Source organism: Thamnophis sirtalis, unplaced genomic scaffold (assembly GCF_051295495.1).
Source record: "Thamnophis sirtalis isolate CommonGarterSnake01/CBP01778 unplaced genomic scaffold, rThaSir2_p1.2 scaffold_10, whole genome shotgun sequence".
NCBI classification, from domain to species: domain Eukaryota; kingdom Metazoa; phylum Chordata; class Lepidosauria; order Squamata; family Natricidae; genus Thamnophis; species Thamnophis sirtalis.
Genome location: NW_028261390.1, coordinates 72,879,905 through 72,904,889, shown reverse-complemented (window position 1 = coordinate 72,904,889; position 24,985 = coordinate 72,879,905). Strand labels below are relative to the sequence as shown.

General features: G+C 42.7%; 1 protein-coding gene across 7 annotated transcripts in view; it reads left to right on the top strand.

Moving 5' to 3' along the window:
* The window catches only part of SLIT2 (slit guidance ligand 2), a 191,386-nt gene that overhangs the window by 152,928 nt on the left and 13,473 nt on the right, over positions 1-24,985 (top strand). For 5 of the 7 annotated variants that reach the window (XM_087724913.1, XM_087724910.1, XM_087724911.1 and 2 more), the window contains 14 exons: positions 469-612; positions 2,313-2,479; positions 6,048-6,180; positions 8,234-8,302; positions 9,966-10,037; positions 10,449-10,520; positions 11,456-11,527; positions 11,685-11,848; positions 12,023-12,147; positions 12,772-12,869; positions 14,637-14,776; positions 20,765-20,791; positions 22,154-22,247; positions 24,393-24,530. In XM_087724913.1, coding sequence (XP_087581039.1) covers positions 469-612; positions 2,313-2,479; positions 6,048-6,180; positions 8,234-8,302; positions 9,966-10,037; positions 10,449-10,520; positions 11,456-11,527; positions 11,685-11,848; positions 12,023-12,147; positions 12,772-12,869; positions 14,637-14,776; positions 20,765-20,791; positions 22,154-22,247; positions 24,393-24,530 — 1,515 coding nt within the window. The remainder of the gene's footprint in view (positions 1-468; positions 613-2,312; positions 2,480-6,047; positions 6,181-8,233; positions 8,303-9,965; positions 10,038-10,448; positions 10,521-11,455; positions 11,528-11,684; positions 11,849-12,022; positions 12,148-12,771; positions 12,870-14,636; positions 14,777-20,764; positions 20,792-22,153; positions 22,248-24,392; positions 24,531-24,985) is intronic. The other 2 variants (XM_087724912.1, XM_087724914.1) reach the window with 1 other exon arrangement.

The window sequence follows — 24,985 nt, the reverse complement described above, 5'->3', positions numbered from 1 at the left end:
CAAGCTGTAGCAGCAATTACTTGTCAGGAACAGATCTTCATGTTAATGAATTGGAACTAATTGTCTCCTGCAAACTCCACTCCCCTTTGACTTTACTCCCTAGTCAACTCTTGTTCTTTAACTGTTCCCTTCTCCTGGCAGTTCTGTGCATACTGGGAACAGGCTCCAACTGTTCTTCTGCCTCACTGATGTCTGCCTCTGAAGGCAGCTAATAACCATCAGATGGCCCTGGCCCCCTCTCTGCCTCCCGAGTCCTCATCCGAACCTTCCCCAGACTCCAGGACTGGCCCATCTTCCTCCCCAACCTCCTCACGGTCCGAATCTGCAGCCAGATCCTCTGACCACTAGAGGCCACAACACCAGGACGTTCTAAGATGCTCTTTTGCACATTCAGATTGTTCAGCAACCTTTAAGGAATATTAACGAGTGGGTGGAATAAAGAGTCTGCTCCTATTTCCCCTTCTTCAGGATGCTGAGGAGCAACCGGATTAGCTGCGTGAACAATGACAGCTTCACAGGTTTGAGTTCGGTCCGGCTGCTCTCCTTGTACGACAACCAGATCACCACTGTAGCTCCGGGAGCCTTCGACACGCTTCATTCTCTCTCCACGCTGTAAGTTGGTCCCTGTCGATAGAGATTCAGCCAATACGTTACGGTATCCAGTTCCTGCAATTGTTCTTCATACATTTTAGCCTCCAGGCCCCTATAATCATCCTTATTGTTCTTTCAACATATTCAGTAACTGAGTCTCTGCAGATTCCATTGAGTCAAACTTACTATCTATCTACCTACCTACCTACCTACCTACCTATCTCTCTATCTCTATCTCTATTTCTCTATTTCTCTATCTCTCTATCTCTCTATCTCTCTATCTCTCTATCTCTCTATCTCTCTATCTCTCTATCTCTATCTCTATATATCTCTATATCTATCTATCTATCTATCTATCATCTATCTATCTATCTATCTATCTATCTATCTATCTATCTATCTATCTATCTATCTATCTATCTATCTATCTATCTTTGAAGTGACCTTACCTAGAATCATAGAATCACCTGGTCTTGAAATTGTTTTATTTTTACTGGAAGGAAAACCAATCAATGGGAAAAGGGGATGGAGAAAAAATGTGCTATATTAGAAACACAAGTTTCTCTGGTAAGAATTCCTGAGACACGTAATTGCCAATGCATTTAATTCTCTTTCCGCTTGAAACGCGACAAGTTATCCCTGATGACTAATTCGTGCCTATTTAAGATGGCATGTTTATAAATAATGAAATTGTCAAAGGTCTTTCCTGAAACGTGGACAGTCCCAAAACTTCTGCAGGCAAATTCATTTGTATAAGTGACACGTAATCAACTGGGCTGTCAGTTCAGATGGGAAAAAGGCATTCTGGGGAGCAAATCAAGGATGGAAATCTTGAGGAGACAAATTAAAGTAAGAACAATTGTCAGGTTAAGCTTAATAATACAAGGCAATCAGCCTTCATCTCTATATTAATATATTACTATATTTATCAGGTGTAGATAGTCTGAAAGAAAGTCAGGACTGTGACATCTTTAAATTGTTTCTAAATAATTTCTAAGCTCCAAGCCAAAACTGCCTATTTTGGATGGAATTTTTGGAGAAGGGGAATTGGTGTTTCGACTACAGACTGCAGGTGTTTTCTGTTGTTAATGAGAACCCAAGTTTTGAGGTTGTCATCTGGGGATAAGTTTGAGTTTTAAGGGACGTGGTGGCTCAGTGGCTAAGACGCTGAGCTTGTCAATCAGAAAGGTCGGCAGTTTGGTGGTTCAAATCCCCAGTGCCGCGTAACGGCGTGAGCCCCCGTGACTTGTCCCAGCTTCTGCCAACCTAGCAGTTCGAAAGCAGGTAAAAAATGCAAGTAGAAAAATAGGCGCCACCTGTGGTGGGAAGGGAACAGCCTTCCGTGCGCCTTTGGCGTTGAGTCATGCCGGCCACGTGACCACGGAGACGTCTTCGGACACCGCTGGCTCTTCGGCTTTGAAATGGAGATAAGCACCGCCCCCTAGAGTCGGGAACGATTAGCACATATGTGCAAGGGGAACCTTTACCTTTTACCTTGAGTTTTATTGAATAGATGGAAAACTTTCCAAATTGGATAAAGGACGAAGAATCAAAGCAATAGTTTTTATTTCTCTTACCAAAAATAAAGAAAGTGTATTAGCCCCTTTAAAAAAAAATAACAATGATGAAAGAATTGCTGCGGAGGTCTTCACTGTTCCCTTCCTTGGCAACCTGACCTTGTGTGTGTCTGTGTGTGTGTGTGGTTGTGTTGCCCTTTGCAGAAACCTCTTGGCCAACCCCTTCAATTGCAACTGCCAGCTGGGCTGGCTGGGAGAGTGGCTACGGAAGAAACGCATTGTGACGGGCAACCCTCGATGCCAGAAGCCTTACTTCCTCAAAGAGATCCCCATACAGGACGTTGCCATTCAGGATTTCACCTGCGAAGACGGTAAGAGGCCCCCCCTCGGGCTCGGCTGCGCCTGGGCATCCCATCGCTCCGTTAGTGTTGCAGCAGATTGAGGTTTGTAATCTACTTACGAAAGACCAGGACTTGAGACCACGAAAGTGAGAGAAACGGGTTTATCGGATGCATCGAGTTCAGCGTGCTCACACACCAAAATCTGAACTGAACTGGGCTCTGCCCAGGATCCTACTTTTATGCCGTGTTCCACACTGTGCATTCTCAAGGCGTTTCCATACACGAGACAAACATGACATTTCGAAAAGGGGAAGTTCACTTTAGAATGTTACAGCGAAGTACATAGGAGAAATACAAAAAAGAGAAGTTCCTATAATGTCTTAAGCTGTCAGCAGTTTTTACCTCTGTTTTCTCCCTCACCCACGCCTGGCTTCCTGTGCCCCTCCTTTACAGGGTCTTGCCACACTGTTCAGCCCTATTTTTAATACTTATGAGGAAGTTGGAGAGAAAGTTCACTCCAGCTAAAAGTCAACTTTTGACTTTTGACTTGAGAGACCGCCTCCTGCCAATTACCTCCCTAAGACCTATCAGATCACACAGATTAGGCCTCCTCTGAGTTCCATCTGCCAGTCAGTGTCGACTGGCAACTACGCGGAGCAGAGCCTTTTCAGTAGTAGCTCCGAACCGTTGGAACGATCTCCCCGTACCCTCACCACCCTCCAGACCTTCCGTACAGCCCTCAAGGCCTGGCTATCCCGTCAGGCCTGGGGATAAAGATTGTAATCCGTCCCCACCCGAATGATGAATGAATGTTGTGCTCTATTTTTACTATGTGTTGTTTACGTCTCATTGTTATGTATTCCCCCTCCCCATAAATTGTAAGCCGCCCTGAGTCCCCTCAGGGAAAAGGGTGGCCTATAAATAATAAACAAATCAAATCAAATCAAACTTTGGGACTCCAAGGCACTAGAATGAAAAGCCAAGCTAATATGAATTTATAAGGTCCATTCTATTAAGACCACCTAACCTGGCCAGCCACTGGTGGGTTTACCTGTGCACCCCCTCCTGCATCATTAGTACAGCGTATCCTTAAATCAATTTCGGCCACCTGCTGCTTCCTCCAATGTGTTACCATTCCGCTCTAATAACTTTGCACTTGTATTTTTTTTTAGTTTGCCAAGCGTATACAAGAAAGCAGGTATAAATATAAACACAGAGATGAAAACAGGAAATGGGTACAAATAAATGGGGACAGCAGGAGAGGGACGGAAGGAACGCTGGTGCGCTTATGCAAGCCCCCCCTTTACGGACCTCTTAGGGCAGTGTTTCTCAACCTTGTCAACTTGAAGATGTCTGGACTTCAACTCCCAGAATTCCCCAGCCAGCGAATGCTGGCTGGGGAATTCTGGGAGTTGAAGTCCGGACATCTTCAAGTTGCCAAGGTTGAGAAACACTGTCCTAACCACTGCTGGGGGATTCTGAGAGTTGAAGTCCAGACATCTTCCAAGTTGACAAGGTTGAGAAACACTGTCTTAGGGAATGGGGTGAGGAGATCCACGGTAGACAGTTTAGGATCTGCGGGCTGAAGAATTGGCACCCTTCCCGTTTGTTCTAATTGTCTTCTTCCTGGGAAAATTAGGTCAGGAATAACCCCTAGATTGTTTTACAATATGTTGCGCTCCAGCTGCAGTTCCGTTCTCGGGCTAATTGTCTGTGAGCCCATTAAATTCAGAGGGAGGAGGAGAGGCATGAGAATGTCCCTTCGGGGACTTTGTCCGAAATAAGGAAGGTGAACGGGATATATGTGTCAGGAGGCACCAAGGCTAGAATCCATCCTAACTTGATTCACATCTGGATCAATTAAGGCTGTAAGGCAGTGTGCTTTGGTTTTCTCAAGGATCAACCCTGCTGAATCGGTCAGCTGTGTGCAGCTGTTTTGAGATCTTCAGCCACAGAAGAAAAGCCACTAAACATTGCTGTATATTTTATGCCTGGGGGGTTACCTGAAACACGGTGGTTCTTGTGTACCTTATGTACCTACTACAGCTTGTAACGAAGTCCTTGAGCTTTGCTTTCATGATGTAGGTCAGAAGTAATCAACGATGGTCTCTTTATGACCTCATGTTTCAGAGTAGCGGCTGAAACAATTTATGTCCAGGATGCGAGGGGTCTGTAGATATTCTCACAGCCCTCTTTTTGACTCATGCAGTGTAGAGAGGTGTGTTGCTGGATTGCATGATGTCCTATGCAAAAATGAACACAATTTGTGATATAGAAACAGAACTGCAAGCTACTCAAAAACCAGAAAAAAATATAATTTTAGATCCAATGGTCTTCTGCTCTTCTTTGGACAGACTGTGTTTTCTTTCTGGGCTGTTGTTGTTGTTGTTGTTGTTGTTGTTGTGTGTGTGTTTTGCTTTTTGTCCCCTTTTCCTTCTTCTTCTATGTTTCATTTTAGAGTTGGTGCTATTGTAATAACACAGAAGGATTATTATGCTTACAATGTTTATGCAGTGCCCCAGTTACTCTAGCAACAGAGAAGTTGCAATCTCCCACTTTCTAAGAAACTATTAGATGGATAATGGAAATGTATTCTTGAAGGCATAATTGAAACATGTCCTTGAAGATACAATCAGAGGTATATAAAAGCACCAAAATGTCTTTGGAGTGGAACACTAATAGGCATCTCATCATCTATATTAGGTGCCCTTGGCCGAATAAAGCTTATTTACTTTATTTCTACATTTTTAAATTTCATTTCCAAAGTTAAAATACAAAGTGAAGGGGGGGGGGGGGGAAGGAGAAACAAACTAACAGCCATAAAACTCCAATGATAAAAATAAAAAAGTGTGCAAATAAAAAATAACAGATGACAAATACCTAATTCACAATTATACTAACCATAAGAAGTCTTGTCTTGTCAGGATATAGTAGAGTAGAGTAGAGTAGAGTAGAGTAGAGTAGAGTAGAGTAGAGTAGAGTAGAGTAGAGTAGAGTAGAGTAATAAAATACAGAATGGAATGGAATAGAATAGAATAAATGGAATGGAATGGAATGGGAGAATAGAATAGAATAATGGAGTGATGAATGGAATGGAGTAGGATAGGATAGGATGGAATAGAATAGAATACAATAATAAAATACGGAATGGAATGGAATAGAATAGAATAACAGAATGGGAAGGGACCTTGGAGGTCTTCTAGTCCCCTTTCCTAAGCAGGAAACCCTACACCACTTTCAAACAAATGGATATCTCAACATCTTCTTAAAGACTTCCAGTGTTGGGGCATTCACAACTTCTGGAGGCAACTTCTGTTCCACTGATTAATTGTCCTCACAGCCAGGAAATTCCTCCTCAGTTCTAAGTTGCTTCTCTCCTTGATTAGTTTCCACCCATTGCTTCTGGTTCTACCCTCAGGTGCCTTGGAGAATAGTTTGACTCCCTCTTCTTTGTGGCAACCCTTGAGATATTTGAAGACTGCTATCCCGTCTCCCCTAGTTGTGTTGTATTGCATTACACTGCGTTGCATTTTTTTTATTATATTGGCTGCCCATCTTGCCACGAGGCAACTCTTGTTTTATGTTATGCTTTAATTAGGGAATGATGACAACAGTTGCTCTCCCTTGTCCCGCTGTCCTGCCGAATGCACCTGTCTGGATACCGTCGTTCGTTGCAGTAACAAAGGCCTGAAGGCTCTTCCCAAAGGCATCTCCAAAGAAGTGACTGAACTGTAAGTAACACCTGGGGAAAAAAACACCTCTCCTTTTGTGCACGTCTGGAACCCTTACAACTTTTTTTTAGTATTGTTGGAAGAAAAGTCCTTCTGGGTTCAGCTCCAAGTGGGGGAAAAGAGACTGGAGACATGGAGGCTGCTTGGAAAGATGGTTTAATGGTGGACAGGATCCCATGGCTTGAGCTCCTGGACAGAAAAGGGGGATCATCAGATGCTTCCAGATGTTGGGTGAAGAAGGAAAAGAGAGACAGAGATGCTGAAAGTCCCTGGTTTTATGAACCCTCTCTGGCCTTTGATCTTAAGCTGGCATTCTGATTGGTTGTCAGACTCCCATGGGGGCCACGCAGGGGCAACTCTCTAGGCTGTGTCTTGCGTCCCAAGCTTGGTTGAGCATCATTTCTTCCCAGGTGCCTTGTGGTGAGATGGGTGAAGGGCTAATCCTATCATGCCTTAATCCCATCACCCTGGAGCTGAAGGGGGAGGTCTTTGTTATGTAGAATGGACTGGATCAGGCCTTTTAATGGCCCATTGACAAAGGTGGGGGGCTATTAAGAGTGAGTCTGCTTCCTGCCTAAAAACATGTTTCTTTATTTCTGATCCAGGGAAATATAATATCCTGCCTTTTCAATATTTCCCAGGATATTTCATTCCTCTAGGAGAGGGCTGGGTGCTAACTCCCTACAGTATTCCCATGGTTACTTGATCCAGTTTGGAAGCTTGGCAATTGATTCGTATTTATGACGGTTGCAGTGTCCCGCGGTCACCTGATCCCCTTCTGCAACTGTCTGACCAACAATGGGGAAGCCATTAAAAACCAGGTTGCTAACTTTAACAGCCACAGTGACCCTCCCCTAACAACCATGGCAAGAAAACGGGGCAAAATTCATTCCACAACTGTCTCACTTAGCAACAGAAACTTTGGACTCCATTGTGGTCGTAAGTCAAGGAAAACGTGTACAAAATAGATGGAGCTCAGTTGCTATTGGCTTCATATTAGATTTCGAAGATTGTCTGTTTAGAGTCCAGTGCAGAATATATTAAAGATAAGATAACTTTTATTGTCATCCCCCCCCCCCCATGGGCACCCTGGCACACATTAAAAATGAAATCCTGTTGCCTGCCCTCAAAAGTGTATGCGTATAATATAACCTACATATAAACCTGCTATATACATACATATGTATATACCTACACCCTGATATATGGGGTAGCAATGGGTGTTCATTGCTACCCCATGGAGAACGTTCCTCCAGGCCTTCCTGTCCTCTCCCATCCTCTGGAGTCCATTGAAGCTCACACCGACTGCTTGGGTGACTCCATCCATCCACCTCCTTCTCTGCCGTCCCCTTCTTCTTCTTTTGCCCTCCATCGTTCCCAGCACGAGGCTCTTCTCTAGGGAGTCCTTCTTCCTTCTCCTTAGGTGGCCAAAGACTTTGAGTTTCCTCTTCAGGATCTGGCCTCCTAAAGAGCAGCCAGGGTGGATCTCCTCTAGGACTGACCGGTTGGATGGCCTTGAGGTCCAAGGCACTCAATGCAGGAGTCTTCTTCTCCAGCCCCAGAGTTCAAAGGCCTCCATTCTTCCTTGTGGTCCAACCTTCACAGCCATCCGTTGCAACTGGGAAAACCACAGCCTTGACTAGAAACACTTTTATTGGCAGGGGGATGTCTCTGCTTTTTAGGATGCTGTCTAGATTTGCCATCACTTTCCTCCCCAGGAGCAAGCCTCTTTTAACTTCTTGGCTGCTGTCCCCATCTGCGGGGATCTTGGAGCCCAGGAAAATAAAATCTGTCACCCTGATATATAAATGCCTATAAATATTAATCCATCTGGGCCACATAGGGGAAAGAGGAGACTTGAGAGTTCACCAGGTGATGCCGTATGGAATTAGAGTAGCATTGCTTGCAAAGGAGAGGTTAAAGTGCTCTGGCCACTGTATTCTGCATGTGACCCTGTTGGGGTTCTCCGTCTGGCTTCACCCCTGAATATCAAGAGTGGTGAAATAAACTCTTAACGATTTCAGCTGAATAATACATGTCTTTCTTTTTGAAGTTATTTGGATGGAAACCAGTTCACCCTTGTTCCCAAAGAATTATCAAACTACAAGCACTTAACTCTGATGTAAGTAACTTTCAGGGCATTTCTCTGTGCTGGGATCATTTCTGAACTTTTGTTTTATGCTATATTTTGCAACAGGGCTTCTATTGGCTCCAACCATCATGTCTGATGTTTTTCCTTTTTTTAGGGAATGTAGAAGCAGAATCTCTTGCAACTCCAAAACATCTCTCTTTGCCATAAACATTTCTGCTAGGAATTCTCCCTGAGATTTATAATAAAGAGAATGTATATTTAATCATTCATGTATTAACCTCAACCAGAATTGTATTTGCACAACACTGGAAAAGTGCAGAGATTCCTATTGATGAGAAGGGGATAAGGAAAACATTAGAATGTGCAGAAATGAACAGGTTAACATTAGCAATGAAGGAGAAAGAGCAAACTGAATATTATAGGATTTGGGAAGTCTTTTACCAATGCCTGGAGAATAAAAAAGGAGTTTGGAAATGAAGAAGGCTAAGAAACAAGTAGATAATACACTGAGAGATATAAATAAGATGAAAACTGTTAGTATGTGTATGATGAGAATAATGCTGTTTAAGAGCCAAGGTGGCGCAGTGGTTAAAAGCAGCACTGCAGGCTACTGCTAGATCAGCAGGTCAGCGGTTCAAATCTCACCGGCTCAGGGTTGACTCAGCCTTCCATCCTTCCGAGGTGGGTAAAATGAGGACCCAGATTGTTGGGGGCAATATGCTGACTCTCTGTAAACCGCTTAGAGAGGCCTGAAAGGCCTATGAAGCGGTATATAAGTCTACTGCTATTGTTGATATGATATTATTATTAGAAGATATTAAGAAGAAAAATGGAGAGTTCCATAACATTTAAATGCTCAATATATTATAATATAAACTTAGGGAAATAATGTTAATATGAATGTGAAAGAGGAACAATGGTGCACAGAGGATGTTTGTACCCAGACAAGGAAAGACGGAATGTTTATTTTTGTAACAAAAAATAATGAAACTCAAAACTCCAAAATCTTGGTGAGATGAGGTGTAGCATAAATGAAGGATATTCAATGCAGTTAGGAAAAGAAATTGGTTTAGTTTCTTCGTTATGGGATTTTGCAGCCCGTAGATGGCCGTGGATTGAAAAAAATCAAAGGATTATTAAAACTTTTTTTTAAAAAAGCCAGTAGATTTAAAAATTAGGCATGTTTGTTTCAACATGGCAGCTATGCTTGCACTGAAAGAGGCAAGGGCCGATCTCTCTTGAGAAGACAGATTGTCACGTTGCAATATGGATGCATAAAGTATTGGCTCATCTTTGATTTTTGTAAAAAATAATGTTGAATGTATATGCATCCTTTAAAAGAGGGCAATGACTCTTTCGTTGCATATCTTCTTTAATACAAAGACACAGGCAGGAATTTATTTAAATATAAAGAAACCACGTTGTGCTCAAGTAAACATGTTCAATATCATTTTAATATCTAAGTTCCAGTTCTTTTTCTTCCACTGGGGTCCTTGTTCGGTTTGGGTGATCTTGTTTATAATTGCAAACCAAAACTTTGTGAGGCTCCTGCTACAAATCATATAATAAACCAAATGCTGTTTAAAATAATGTGCTGCTAATTTGCATTTATCAGTGACAACGTTCCGTTTCTTTTTTAAATTATCCATACTATATTTCTAAATCTGCTGTGTTGTTGTTGTGTTTTTTGTAGAGATTTAAGCAACAACCGAATCAGCACGCTCTCAAACCAGAGTTTCAGCAACATGACCCAGCTGCTCACTTTGTAAGTGTTTATTCTTTCAACGAAGCAATAAGCTTTACTCATTTACTTCTTGGATTTTACTATCGTTGCAACTGAGAGGGAGAAGAAGTTGAAGAAGATTGGGCCTTAGAGGAGTGGTTTATTTAGGCCTCACTTAGAACTTCGATTCAGAAGGATTTTGACAGAGTTGAGCATCTGTACGGCCACTCGAGAGAAAAGAAGGATTAGGGGTACATGGTCATAGAGTTACAGTATTTGCGGTGCTGCCACAAGAAAGAGGGGGGGTCAACTTATTTTCCAAAGCTTCAGAAGGCAAAATAAGGGAGGGGGGGTGGACTAGAAGACCTCCAAGGGTCCCTTCCAGCCCTAGAATTCCATGTAACTTCTTATTGCCTTACGTTGTTTAGAAATGAACATTTTGTATGTTTACAGAATTCTCAGCTACAATCGGCTCAGATGCATTCCAACACGGACCTTCGATGGCTTGAAATCGCTTAGGCTGCTGTAAGTAATATTCCCACCCTTGTTTTTCTGTGCAACTTATTTATTTTTCACATTTCTCTGGATAGAAGGACTCTGGTTACTGTGCAATTTGTTTTAAGCTCAATCCTGCCGTGACTTTTGGATGTAGTTTCCCTTTTGGTTTTATCCCTTATGCTCTTGCAACATAAATGGCAAAATCTGGGGAAACGTGTTGTTTATTTTCCATTGCCATCGTAGCTGCTTACAATGGGTAATAGCCTAGCTCATCCGGGCAGATCTCCAAAAACTAAGTGTAGTTGGCCCTTGTGAGTATTTAGATGAGATGTCCCTTGTCTGGTAGACCAACGGAGACTCAAAAATATCCAGAGAAATGCAGGGGTGGATACTTCTATGGTGTCTCCAGCATGGATGGGTTCATGAAGTCAACAGGTTTAACTTTCACTTTGAACAAAAACTGCTTCGTAACCCCTGGACCCATTCCCTATTTTTGTACTTGATGTGTGCTTACAAGAAGCCATGCCTGCGACATGAATGCTCCACCATCTGCATCCGGAGGGGGCCGTGGGTGCATTTGGGTGGTGTGCTGGAGAGGGCGTGCTTGAAAAAATATATTAAACGATGCTATAACACAACTTCTTAAATTTGAATTAATTTAAATTGCACTGCTTAAATGCAGTTCATAACGGAAATAGAATAGAATAGAATAAATTGGAATGGAATAATACAGAATGCAAAAAATTAAAGCCTAAATACTGTATCTGCTAAAAGATGCAAAACATGCAATTCAGCAGAAATAAGTTGGGTTCTGGAGCCTCCACAAATAATGCCCAAAGGGAGGACGTAGCACACCATAAACTGGGAAGGACTTTTGGTCTTTCAACGAGGGTCTCTCTTGAATCCCTGGATCAAGAGGAGGCGTCCTTTCTCACCCGTTTCCCTCTTCCTTTCTTTTTTAGCTCTTTACATGGGAATGACATCTCTGTCCTGCCTGAAGGGGCCTTCAGCGATCTTTCCGCATTATCTCATCTGTGAGTATTGGGACCCTGTTCACAAGGAGGTTCTGCTTTAGGATACCGTCCATTTGCGATGGGAACATTGACTGAGAAAAGGACTGTTTTCTCCTTTTACCCGCTTGGAATTAAAGGCGTATTTGGCTTCTGTCCCCCTCCCCCCCTCCCCCTGCAGAGCGATTGGAGCGAACCCCCTGCACTGCGACTGCCACATCCAGTGGCTCTCCGACTGGGTGAAGTCCGAATACAAGGAGCCGGGCATCGCCCGATGTGTCGGTCCCGGAGAAATGGCCGACAAACTCCTTCTCACCACTCCCTCCAAAAAATTCACCTGTCAAGGTAGGAAGTAAACAATTCACCTCTTCTAGAGGGGGGGGGGAAGGGGTGTTCTTATACTCTGAAGAATACGGCAACTAGAAGCTTGGAAGAAGACCAGAGCCTGCTGAAATGCTGATGGATGATGAAAGGGCTCATTTTTTTGTAACCCAAAGAATGATTTGTGCTCCTTTGAAGGTCCGGTGGATGTCACCATTCCTGCCAAATGTAGCCCCTGCTTATCCAGCCCTTGCAAAAACGGAGGGACTTGTAGCAATGACCCCGTGGATTTCTACAGTTGTTCCTGTCCTTACGGCTTCAAGGTACAGAAGAGGGAGGGACGGCCTTTTTGTCGTTGCGTGCCAAAAGAGGCGGGCACACGCAACAACACACATGCGTGTGCCCACTCCCATAATGCAATGCGTGCATCGCCCCATGCCCCGCCCACACATGCATGTGTGACCCCTCCCCCCAATGCATGCACACACGTCTCCTGCATGTACCCCTCCCCCACGCATGCGCGTCAGACTCAAAAATCAGCTGGCTGGCGGGAGGCATGCAGGCACGGGCGATGGCTGGCATCCCCGCAGAGAGGGCTCCATGTGCCCCCCGTGGCACCCATGCCAAAGATTCCCCATCCCAGGTACAGAAGACCACACAAAGCCAAATATCTGTGTTCTTTAATCAACGCGCTAGTTGTGCCTTTTGTACGAGTGAATCGCTCCGTCCCTCATGCCTGCTTCTCTTTTCTTTGGAGGGGGTGGGTGGGTGGGGGTTGCGGTCTTATTTCAGGTTCTCAGTTATAAACAGGGCCTCCATTATGGGAAGACAGGTTGGCAGGAGTGATGGGTTGTTGATGTGGAATCTATGGCATGTTTCCATTTGAAAAGGAAACTCATTTTCCTCCTTATTTTTCTGTGCCGCGTTTGTTCACTTTCTTCTCGTAGGGCCGAGACTGTGAGGTGCCCATCCATGCCTGTATAAGCAGCCCCTGTAAAGAAGGAGGGACTTGCCACTTAAAAGAAGATGAAAAGAATGGGTTTTGGTGAGTTTTTAAAAAATAACACACAACAAGGAAGCCATCCACCCACAGCCCTTTCTTCCTCTCCCGTTATCCCACTAGTAAAGCAGGTGATGTGTATGAATTTCCAAGCCTTTCATACAAACACCAATTGTGCTTAATAGCAATAGCAATAGCAGTGGACTTATATACCGCTTCATAGGCCTTTCAGGCCTCTCTAAGCGGTTTACAGAGAGTCAGCATATTGCCCCCAACAATCTGGGTCCTCATTTTACCCACCTCGGAAGGATGGAAGGCTAAGTCAACCCTGAGCCGGTGAGATTTGAACCGCTGAACTGCTGATCTAGCAGTAGCCTGCAGTGCTGCATTTAACCACTGTGCCACCTTGGCTTAATGCACTTTGAAAACTTTTCTTGCTGTCAATAGGCTGTTTTTGAGTCGAGGCGTAAGGGGGAAAGCTAACGTGATTTCGGCCTCTTGTTATCCTAACTAACAGCCGGCTAAATTCCCCCTTGGAAGTCTCACGATTCAGAGGTTTTGCTTTGCCTCATATCAGCAGCTTGTAAACGAATAAGATGTAGTGAAACACAAAATTAACCGTGCATTTCCAGCCCAGCACCCTGCTGGGGAAACATGCTGTGAGCATTTTTAATCTGGAGCTTCTTTAATCACAGAACGCAGGGCCTCCTCCAGATGTAGCTCTTAAATCACGGAGCTAAGAACGGTAATAAATGGATCCCGTAATCCCATAATAAAAATTCTGCTGGCTTGTTAGAAACAGTTTTGATTCCCCCTATTTAATAAGCAATCAGCTTTCTTTTTTATACACAAATTACAAGCAACGGCTGGATTGATTTCTCTCTGAAATTAATTTGAAACAGATTAATATGATAAATTGCTGTTTTGATCACAACTTTATAGGGGGGGGGGAATGAATGTAGCCCTCCAGAATATTTCTAGTGGAGAGGCTTCCACAAGACGAATTAAGACATATATTCTGAACAACAGTTATAGTGATTGTCATAAATGCATAGTCACTGATTTCCCATTGAGGCAAGCATGAATAAGTCATCATCACTGTGCAATAATTAATACAGTAAATTATGTCACAGCAAAACTAAATTAGTTAAGTAATCCCTTCCTTCCGACACTCTTGTCTTTTTCCTTCTCACGTGCTTCTGCATGCATTTATGCACGCATGAAATCTTGGAACTCATAAACAAGTCAAGATTCAGCACGGTACTTTAGACCCATAAGGCTCAAAATGCTCCTATTTGCCTTACAAATTTCAGTAATTCAGTAATTCTCTTAACTCGTAGTGTAGTTTAACCACTGCGCCGAGGTGGTGCAGTGGTTAAATGCAGCACTGCAGGCTACTTCAGCTGACTGCAGTCCTGCAGTTCGGCTGTTCAAATCTCATCGGCTCAGGGTTGACTCAGCCTTCCATCCTTCCGAGGTGGGTGAAATGAGGACCCGGATTGTTGTTGGGGGCAATATGCTGACTCTGTAAACCGCTTAGAGAGGGCTGAAAGCCCTATGAAGCGGTATATAAGTCTAACTGCTATTGCTATTGCTATTTCAGCCAACTGAGTTGTAATTCCTGTGATTAAAGAGTGGCAAATAGCCAAGCCTGTGTCTGCGTTACTCATAGGCCGGAGTGGAGGTCAGAACAAATAAATCTCTCTCTCTCTCTCACACACACACGCACTCACACACACACACACACACACACACACACACACACACACACTCATGTACGTGTTGGAAGAGTTGGTGTATTTTCTTTTTCAGGTGTGCCTGTGCTGATGGGTATGAAGGTGAAAACTGTGAAGTGAACATTGATGATTGTGAAGATAACGATTGTGAAAACAATGCCACTTGTGTAGACGGAAGGAACAACTACACTTGCCTTTGTCCTCCAGAATACACAGGTATGAAGAAGATCTTACTTTAGCATATCAAAAGGTTCCATAATTTGGTATGATAATCCTGTATGTTCGTAAGTTTGATCCCTGCTTCTTCTAGTTCAACTGTCAAAGTCTTCCTTTATCATACCTCCTTCTGCTATTTCACTGAACTCAGCTTCTTACCTGTGCAACATAAATGGCATGATCAGAAAGCCCAGACCTTATCAAATAAAAAAGATGGAAGTTGAAGATCTCACCTTAAATCAAGGAGAGAAGCAATCTTTCAAAGGCTTTCAAGAAGAGATTGGGACTGCTGTTTGTCAGAAATGGTGTAGGGTCTCCTGCTTGGGCGGGGGTTGGACTAGATGACCTCTACAAGGTCCCTTCCAACTCGGTCAATCTGTTAAATCTAGAACTAAGGAGAAATTTCCTGAGAGCAGTTAATCAGTGGAACAGAAGTGGTGAAGGCTCCATCACTGGAGGTCTTTAAGAAAAGAGAGTGGACAACCACTTATCTGAAATGATATAGGGTCTCCTGCTTGAGCAGGGGGTTGGACTAGAAGACCTCCAAGGTCCCTTCCAAGTCTATTATTCTATATTCTAAATAGCTTCCTGACCTACTTAAATACTCAGGATTTTTTGGAGATAAAGAAATATAGGTATAATTGCACATTTTTCATGGTGATATCATCAGACCCAAGTTGTCATATTTCTGGATGCTGCTAATCACTCTACATTTTTTATACCTTCTGCAAACTTCCCCTCCTTTATGTTCACACCTAATTCTGGGCCATTTATGAAATAGCAGGTCTAATAAAGATTTAGGGAGGGGGATGTGAGAGCCATCTGTTTCTTTCTTTATGAGTATGGACTCTATATCTCATCTGAGATATAAAAGCACTGAAGAAGCTTCTTGGATGAGAAGCCGAACAACTTCAAGCAGAAACAAAATCTGGTTGCCTTTTGGAAAAAACACCCTTGATGAGTGAGTATAGAGTGGTGGCCATATCTCCAATTACAATCCAGATTTTAAAAAAAGATGGAGAGGAATTTGGAATTGATATAGTAGCCAAAGCAATTATACAACTGCTGTTAGGTACAGAAGAGAAATTAATATCGAGGATATACAACTATTTACTAAATGTTGATATCGCAGAGGAAATAGTAAAAGGACCAATGATAGCCTGGGCTAAAATCTTTGGCTATAATATTCAACTGGAAGATTGTGAAAGAATTTTGGAATAAAAACGACACAATGACAAAATCTGTCGCGTACAAAGAAAACCAATAGAAAATGTTTTATCGGTGGCATTTAGCCCCCCACGAGATTGGCAAAAATGTGCCCGAATTTAAATCCATCTATTGGAAGTGTAAACAGGAGGTTGGGTTCCTTCTTTCATGCATGGTGATCGTGCCCAAAAGCTAAAAATTATTGGGCCAAAATACAAAAAAAATGGTTACAGGAAATTACAAACACCCAAATAGAGTTTAAAGCAGAATTGTCCCTTCTGGGGACTATTAAGGAAAAGTATAGGAAAAAGACCAAATATTTAATTTTGCACATAATTACAGCAGCGAGAATAGAACTCGCACAATGTTGGAAAAGTGATACCATGCCGACAGACTGATAATCCAAAAGATTTTTGATTGCGCAGAGATGGATAAACTCACTTTGGAGTTAAAGGACGAGGAAGACTCAGAATATTACATAGTTTGGGAAAACTGGTATCAATGGATAAATAATAGGAACATGAAAGGTACAGATTAGAAACAGAGATGTATAGGAAAAACACCCATGGGACTTTATATCTGATCTTCCTTCTGTCCGTTTCCTGTTGTTTAGACAGCAACGGACCCACATAAAATCGGCTGTCCCATTTGTTCACAACTCTTCATGGAGGTTGTTTGCCAAAAGTCTTTTTCAGAAATCCAAGCACACCGGCTCTCTTAGTTCACTCTTATCCTTCTGCTTATGGGAGGCTCATCAAGGACTCTACACGCTTAGGCAAAGCTTTTGGTCTTCGGAAGCCTCGGTGCCTGGCGAAAGCCACTTTCAACCCAGCCACAAAGACTGCGACTGAAAACCGAACCTGAATTATTCTTCCTTGAGCCCACCAGCAATTATCATTTCAAGGAGTTATGGCCCACCCAAGCTACATTTCCAGCAGGAAGGTGAACCAACCATCCTGTTTTTTCAGACTAAAAAATTGATTTTAAGCACAGCAATTTCTAGGCATGTCAGATTTGTTTACATAAATATAAATTATGGGTAAATATAATAATAATGGGGACATGGTGGATCAGTGGTTAAGATGGTGAGCTTGTTGATCAGAAAGGTTGGCAGTTTGGTGGTTCAAATCCCTAGTGCCACGTAACGGAGTGAGCCCCCGTGACTTGTCCCAGCTTCTGCCAACCTAGCAGTTCGAAAGCACGTAAAAAATGCGAGTAGAAAAATAGGAACCACCTTTGGTGGGAAGGGAACAGCGTTTCCGTGTGCCTTCGGTGTTGAGTCATGCCGGCTCAACTGATGAAAGGGAGCTCACTCCATTACATGGCATTGGGGATTCGAACCACCAAACTGCCGACCTTTCTGATTGACAAGCCACTGCGTCAATTAATGTGCATTAAATATTTCAAAAAAATAAATAAAGTCCATAGTCCTCATCATTTTTTAAATTTTCCTGAAAGCACCTCAACTATTTTCCTGCCTGCTTTTATTCATCTGCATAAATCTCTCTGAGCAGAAAAGGTGCAAAGTATATCTTTTATCATCTAGATGCAAAGTATATCTCAATGAGTTTGCTTAGCTTTATTTTTCCTATTCGTTCCCCTCTCGTTATCTCGGTTACTCCGTTCGTCTCAGTGCAAAATGATATAATAAGAATAATGAAACAAGAAATCTTTCTGACACACCACAATGTAACAGCAAGATGGATATCTGGTAAATTTAGCTTAAGAACCAAACCTTTGTTATAAAACAAATTACTGCTCTCCCTTCATTTTTTTTTCATTTCCAACGTTAAATTTAATTTTGAAAAGTCAGATAATCATAACACATGCAACATCAATATCCAAAACTGTAATTAGTAGTGACAGAATATCCATTTTATCTTATCTATATCCGATGCCGTAAGGCACCTGAATATCATAATATTTAAAATCTAAGTATTTTATATAAATACCATTGCTGTGAAGTAACACACTGCACCAAACCTAGAAGAAAAAGCACGCATGCATATTCATAAGGCATAGCATAATAGATATCGGGGTGACTTCCTGCCCTCCTGCTACCTAGGGAGAACAATGGTCTTAATCAAAAGCAACCTCTCCATCTTGAGATTCAGGGGTTGCTATGGGAATAACTTCACGCAGGGCCCCGTCAGCAGAAGGACACACATTGCTGTTGTCTTCATTGGTTTAACAAAGAGCCCCATTCACCCGGAAGCCAATTTCCCACACACCTACAAGTTAGATCTGGGCACAGAACATGCATGTGTGTGTGTGTGTGTTTGTGTGTGTGTGTGTGTTGAAATTTGCTCTGCAATTCATTTTTTCTTCTTCATAGAATATGAAAATGCCATTTAAAGCAATGCAAAGCTTTGGCGAACATTTCCAATTAACGTAATCAAACAGACATTTTTCTTACGCAAGTTATTGTTTTTAGTTGCAAGCTACCGTTGGGCTAAAAAGAAGATAACGTGTTCCTATTTAACAGGAGGAACCCTTGTTTCAAGATAGAAATATGTTACCTTTCGGTAACATATTCAGTGTATAATGAACAATATCAAATGGAGCATTCCACTGCATGTTTCATCTCTGCGAGTTCTCAACTGCGAAAAACGTATAGATTCAGAAGAGCTGAAACTTTTAGAAGATGGGATGATGGAGTTGGAAGGGACCTTGGAGGTCTTCTACTCCAATCCTTTTGCAAAGCTTCTTCTCTTGTAACATTGTACTTGTAACTAGGGCATACAAAACCTTTGCCAGACCAATTCTCGAATACAGCTCGTCTGCCTGGAATCCTCGGTGTATATCAGACATTAATACAATTGAAGAGAGTCCAGAGGTATTTCACGAGAAGAGTCCTCCACTCCTCTACTCACAACAGAATCCCTGATGCCACCAGGCTCAAAATTCTGGGTTTGGACAACCTGGAACTACGCCAATTAAGGTCTGACCTAAGCGTAGTACACAAAATTGTCTGTTACAACGTCCTACCTGTCAATGACTATTTCAGCTTCAACCGCAATAATACCTGGGCAAACAATCGATACAAACTCAAGGTCAACCGCTCCAAACTCGATTGCAGGAAATACGACTTCAGCCACAGAGTGGTCAACGCCTGGAATGCTCTACCTGACTCCGTTGTTACATCCCCAAATCCCCACAGCTTCAATCTTAAAGGGTCCACTGTGGACCTCACCGCATTCCTAAGAGGTCCGTAAAGGGGGCGTGCATAAGCGCACCAACGTGCCTACCATCCCTCTCCTACTGTCCTCACTTATTCGTATCCATTTCCTGTGTTCATAATCATGTTTATACTTATACCTGCTATCTTGTACGTGTTTGACAAACTAAATAAATAAATAATAAACAAATAAATAAAATCCTCTGCTCAAGCAGGAGACCCTGTGCTATTCCAGACAAGTGGCTGTCCAATCTTTTCTTAAAAACCTCCAATGATGAAGCACCCAGAACCTCTGGAACCCAGATGTTCCATGGGTTGATTGCTCTCACTGTTGGGAACTTCACCAAAGAATTATATGTTTAAATCCAGGCATGGTTAAATTTTTAAATTCAGTCAACTTTAATGCTCTTGTTGGTTGAGTCAAACTTCCTTCCTACCTAGTTACCAATATATATATATATGTGTGTGTGTGTATGTATATATATATATATATATATATATATATATATATATATATATATATATATATATATATATATATATATATATATATATATATATATATATATATGCCGCCACTCCAAATTGCTCTCTGAAGCTTATATGAGCAACGTTTGAACCTCTCCCTAACCTTCATCAAGGTTTTATCATGTTTTTAGATAGAATAATAGAGTCGTAAGGGACCTTGGAGGTCTTCTAGTCCAACCCTCTGCTCGAGCAAGAGACCCTATACCATTCCAGACAAATGGTTGTCCACTCTCTTCTTGGAAGCCTCCAGTGATGGAGCACCCACAACTTCCGAAGGCAACTTCTGTTTTACTGGTTAATTGCTCTCATTGTCAGGAAATTTCTCCTTAGTTCCAGATTGCTTCTCTCCTTGCCGAGGTGGCGCAGTGGTTAAATGCAGCACTGCAGGCTACTTCAGCTGACTGCAGTTCTGCAGTTCGGCTGTTCTAATCTCACCGGCTCAGGGTTGACTCAGCCTTCAATCCTTCCGAGGTGGGTGAAATGAGAACCCGGATTGTTGTTGGGGGCGATATGCTGACTCTGTAAACCGCTTAGAGGGGGCTGAAAGCCCTATGAAGCGGTATATAAGTCTAACTGCTATTGCTATTAGTTTCCAACCACTGTTTCTCATCTGGGGCTTTGGAGAACAGGTTGACCCCCTCCTCAAATACCAGAAGGCTGCTATCATGTCACCCCTGGTCCTTCTTTCCTCTAGATTAGAGGTTCTCCGTTCCTGCAAACATGAAATGTTTCCAAATATTATTTCCTGCAGTTTAAAAGTCTGCCTTTCCTAACCTTCTCACATTTGTAGCTCTCAGTTTGAATGTCAAGATCGCTCTGTGTCTCTTCGTCTCGCTCATTATCACCCGCCCTTAAGACCTACTCCTGCCTTCCGCTTACCCACCCGTTCTCCCTCTGCCAGAGCTGACACGGGCCCCTCGTGTGTTTGCTGTGCTGTAACATTTTAAAAAGGAAACCAAAAGCCATTGTCACTTTGTCTGCAAGTGGCTTAATGGCTCTGCTCCCATTGCTTTCTTCGCGCTGTGCTGTTTTCGGTTGAACGTAAATGTCTCTTTTCTGCCTTTTGTTGCTGCAAGCTGCTAACTTGAACGAGGTGGAGAAAGGTCAGTGGATTCGGTTTCTCTTGCTTCCCCTCTTATTCCACTTCTCTCTCGAGTCCAGTGGCTGAAATGTCCATCATCCAAAAGATGGCATTTAGGGCACTCGAAGGCAAACCTTATTTCGATGCTCCTCGATCTGTGACGTCCAAATCTACTGTCCGATATTTGGATGGGTCTTAAATTTACCGACTATCTGAAAACTTTTTTGGGGATATCCTGTACAGTAGTGGCCAAAATTGTGGCAAACTTTTGGGAAAAGTGTACAGTATTTTTGAGGTTTGATGGCTAATAACACCGCTTTTTTGGGGGGGAGTAGTAGCATAAAATTATATATCAATGGAAAGATAAGATAATCAAGAATGTAATGTAATAACTTTTATGAAGGATTTGCTATGAGAATAACAATTATGAAGAAGAAAAGTGAAGCACATAGAAAAAACGAGATAGACAAAAATTATCTCCATAGAAAAAACGAGATAGACAAAAATTATCACCATGTCAGTCAATACTTAGCTGAGTAACCTTTAGCATGAATTAAGGCCTTACAACGTCTTCCCATGGAGTGAACCAAAGTCTTTTAGTTCTGCGGCTGTTATAGTGTGAAACCAAGATTGAATGATGGCTTCTATTAACTGGGTTTTATTGCTGGCTATATATTTGGCTGTAGCTTTTGATAGAATACAGATAAGTGAACAATCCTTGTTGCATTAGATTCTTGATTAAATTATCTTTCCACTGATATATAATTTTATGGTAGTACTCCAAAAAAGAAGTGGTGTTATTAGCCATCAAACTTCAAAAATACACTTTCCCCAAAAGGTTTCCACAATTTTGGCCACTACTGTATAGTCAGTTCTTTTCATTCTTCAAAGCTGATAGGGAAAGAATGAAGACAATAGGTAATCTTTGACTTATAAAAGTTCATTTAGTGACTGTTTGAACTTTGGCCTCTACTGTATTTTGGAAACAAACGAAATAATTTTAAATAACTTCTTTCTTTAAAGCAAATGCCATGGCTACGGTAAAGGTAGCCCTCGAAGTACGACCACAGTTGAGCCGTAATATATATATTGCTAAGTGAGACATTTATTAAATAAGTATGAAGCAGTCGCCAACCTTCCCAATTTTGATCACCTGACTCAGTCACCAAGCGAATGGAAATCACACCCCCATGTTAGTAACAGGAGAGTCGTGCCAGGTAGAAGCTCTCCCACAGGTCAAGGTGCAAATGGGAAGCCAGGCGCATAGAAAAGACGGTGGTTTCTCCTCCCAGGGGTTAGAGGGGAAATGACGCCTCTGGGAGGGAATTTCTGTGTGATCCTCTGTCATTCTCGGTGGGGCTGAACCTCCATTCCTTTGTTACAGGGGAACTGTGTGACGAAAAGCTGGATTTCTGTGCTCAGGAGCTGAATCCTTGCCAGCATGATTCCAAGTGCATTCTGACGCCCAAAGGATATAAGTAAGGCTTTTCTTTATGGGATGTTCGTCTCGCTTCGGTCCTTCGAATAGCTGAGTTGAATAGATGGTTGTGTTGTGAAGTAACCTTGCAGTCCAGATTTGATCTTTCTTTCTTTCCTTCCTTCCTTCCTTCCTTCCTTCCTTCCTTCCTTCCTCCCTCGCTCCCTCGCTCCCTCCCTCCCTCCCTCCCTCCCTTCCTTCTCTTTCCTTCCTTCCTTCCTTCCTCCCTCCCTCCCTTCCTTCTCTTTCCTTCCTTCCTTCCTTCCTCCCTCCCTCCCTCCCTCCCTTCCTTCCTTCTCTTTCCTTCCTTCCTTCCTTCCTCCCTCCCTCCCTTCCTTCTCTTTCCTTCCTTCCTTCCTTCCTTCCTTCCTCCCTTCCTTCTCTTTCCTTCCTTCCTTCTTTCCTTCCTTCCTCCCTTTCTTCTCTTTCCTTCCTTCCTTCCTTCCTTCCTTCCTTCCTTCCTCCCTCCCTCCCTCCCTCCCTTCTCTTTCCTTTCTGTTGCTTCTGACAGCGCTTACATGGAAATTCTCTTATTGGGGTGCACTAGTATAGGCGGTCCCCAAATTAACAACAGTAATTGTGCCCAGAATGTATGTCGTTAAGGGATACAGTTCTTCAGTGACTTTGCCCCATTTTGCCAACTTTCTTGCCACCGTTGTTAAGTGAATCACTGCAGTTGTTAAGTCAGTAATATAGTTGTTGTTCCTTGTCAGGCAGTTGGACATGAGCCTGGGACACCTCAACTGTCATAAGTACCTGCCAGATGCCCCCCCCCCACCTGCCAAACAAATCTCTGAATTTTGTGGCCACAGAGATGCCACAGTAGCCATAGATGGGAAAAACGGTCGTAAGTCCCTGTTGTCAGTGCCGTTGTAACTTTGAATGGTCCCTAATTGTTGTAAACCAAGGACTTTCTGTACTCTGAATGAAGCCCAGAGATGGATGTAAAGGGAGTTTTTAATCTTCTGTAAGAATTCACGAAGCCTCAGTGATGTAGCAGGGGGTGAATAATGAAGCGAACGCTGGATTAAGAAGCTGCAACTGCAAAATGGGTTATTAGGGTGACAGGTTGGAAATTATTACACAGTAAGGAGTTCCAAGGAAGGGTAATCTTTAATTAAGTGGCATTATCGTTATTATCGTTCATTAGCATTCATATTTGCAAAGCAACTTTTAATGGGCTTTAGATAAGTAGATTTGGGAAGCTGATGCTCCAGTCAGCCCTTTTATTTCCCCCAGGCCAAACTTAGGTTTGTGGGTTGATTTTGCTTCATTTAAATATCAGATTCTGCTCTTAAAGTCTCCAGGCTCTTTGGGTATTATGTTGATGTGATGATTACAAATAAATGCCATTATTTTTCCTAGCTAACTCCGAATAGTTGGCACCAGTTTTGTAAAACACGATGCAATGATAGTTAACCCTTAAGAGCCCATCGACGGGAGAGGGAGCGGATGTAAAAACATGGTGCCTAAGAGCTAATTCTGTCCTCTCCTTTTCCATTGTTGGATGAAAATCCACTTTTGATTAATTTAGTGTATCTGCTCCTACTTTGCTCCCCGTTTCGGGGCGAGTAACCTCAAAGCAGCAAATGGAGAGAGAATGAACAATGATGCTTGTGTCAGGTTTCTGAAAGATTCCCTAATTAATTCACGAGCCTCGAACCAAGTTTTTAAAAAAAATCCAGTCATTTATTAGAAGCACGATTTCGGCAATGCTGCTTTGCGGTCAGGTCTGATCTTATTTTAATTATGGCTGAACTTTATTTGCCCCGTTTCCTCCCTCCAACATCCAAGGGACCAGTCAGAGCGATTCATGATATAACTCAAAGTCTCCCGTTGGGATTTCTGATCGAATGTCACATCATCAAGGCAGAATGACGAGGCAAATCCTACAAATAATGAATTGCAAAACAATTTGCGCAGCCAACAGACCGACCTTAAACCAATGCTAAAATAGTTTGTTTCGAATGCACCGTGGTTCATCTTGAAATTTCAACCTAGTTTCCTCCTTCCCCAAATAAATAGCAATAATAGCAATCCCCCCTGTGTTGACAATCCCCATGGGCCCCTCCATCCCTTCTCCTAAAGCTCCTAAAACTATGAATCGCGTCCATTCATTTGTTCCAATTTTTCCCCCTTCCTCTAGATGCAGTTGCACACCTGGCTACGTTGGGGAACACTGCGATATTGACTACGATGACTGCCTGGACCACAAATGTCGGAATGGAGCTCAGTGCACGGATGCCGTGAATGGTTATACGTGCGTATGTCCTGAGGGCTACAGGTAAGGACTGTGAAAGACCACAAGAACAACACGGGTGTTAGAGGAGCTTTTCAGGAGGGGAGAATATGTGGGTTCATTGTTAGGTTCTTGGTGTCCTCTGAGCCTGGTTGTTTTCCTGTGGAAGTTTTGTCACTGGGCCAAGTAACATCTCAGCCATATATGTGTCCTGACCGAGGCTTCCTGAGAGCATGAAGCAAACTCCTTGTCCTGAAAAAAAACCCCTTTTATTAATTGACTGTGAATTCTGCTCATTCACCTCCAGCAAAGTCTTTCAAGGAAGGGTTTACAGTCACAGACCTTATCTGGCTTGGAGAGATGCCAGGCTGAGATCTGCAGAACTTGGCAAGGAGTCTCGGAGAGTCACGAAGCAATGAAGCAAACTAATTGACTCCTGCAAACTCCACTCCCCTGTCGATCCTCTTTTATTCCCTCTGGGAGGGGCCATTCACCGTCCA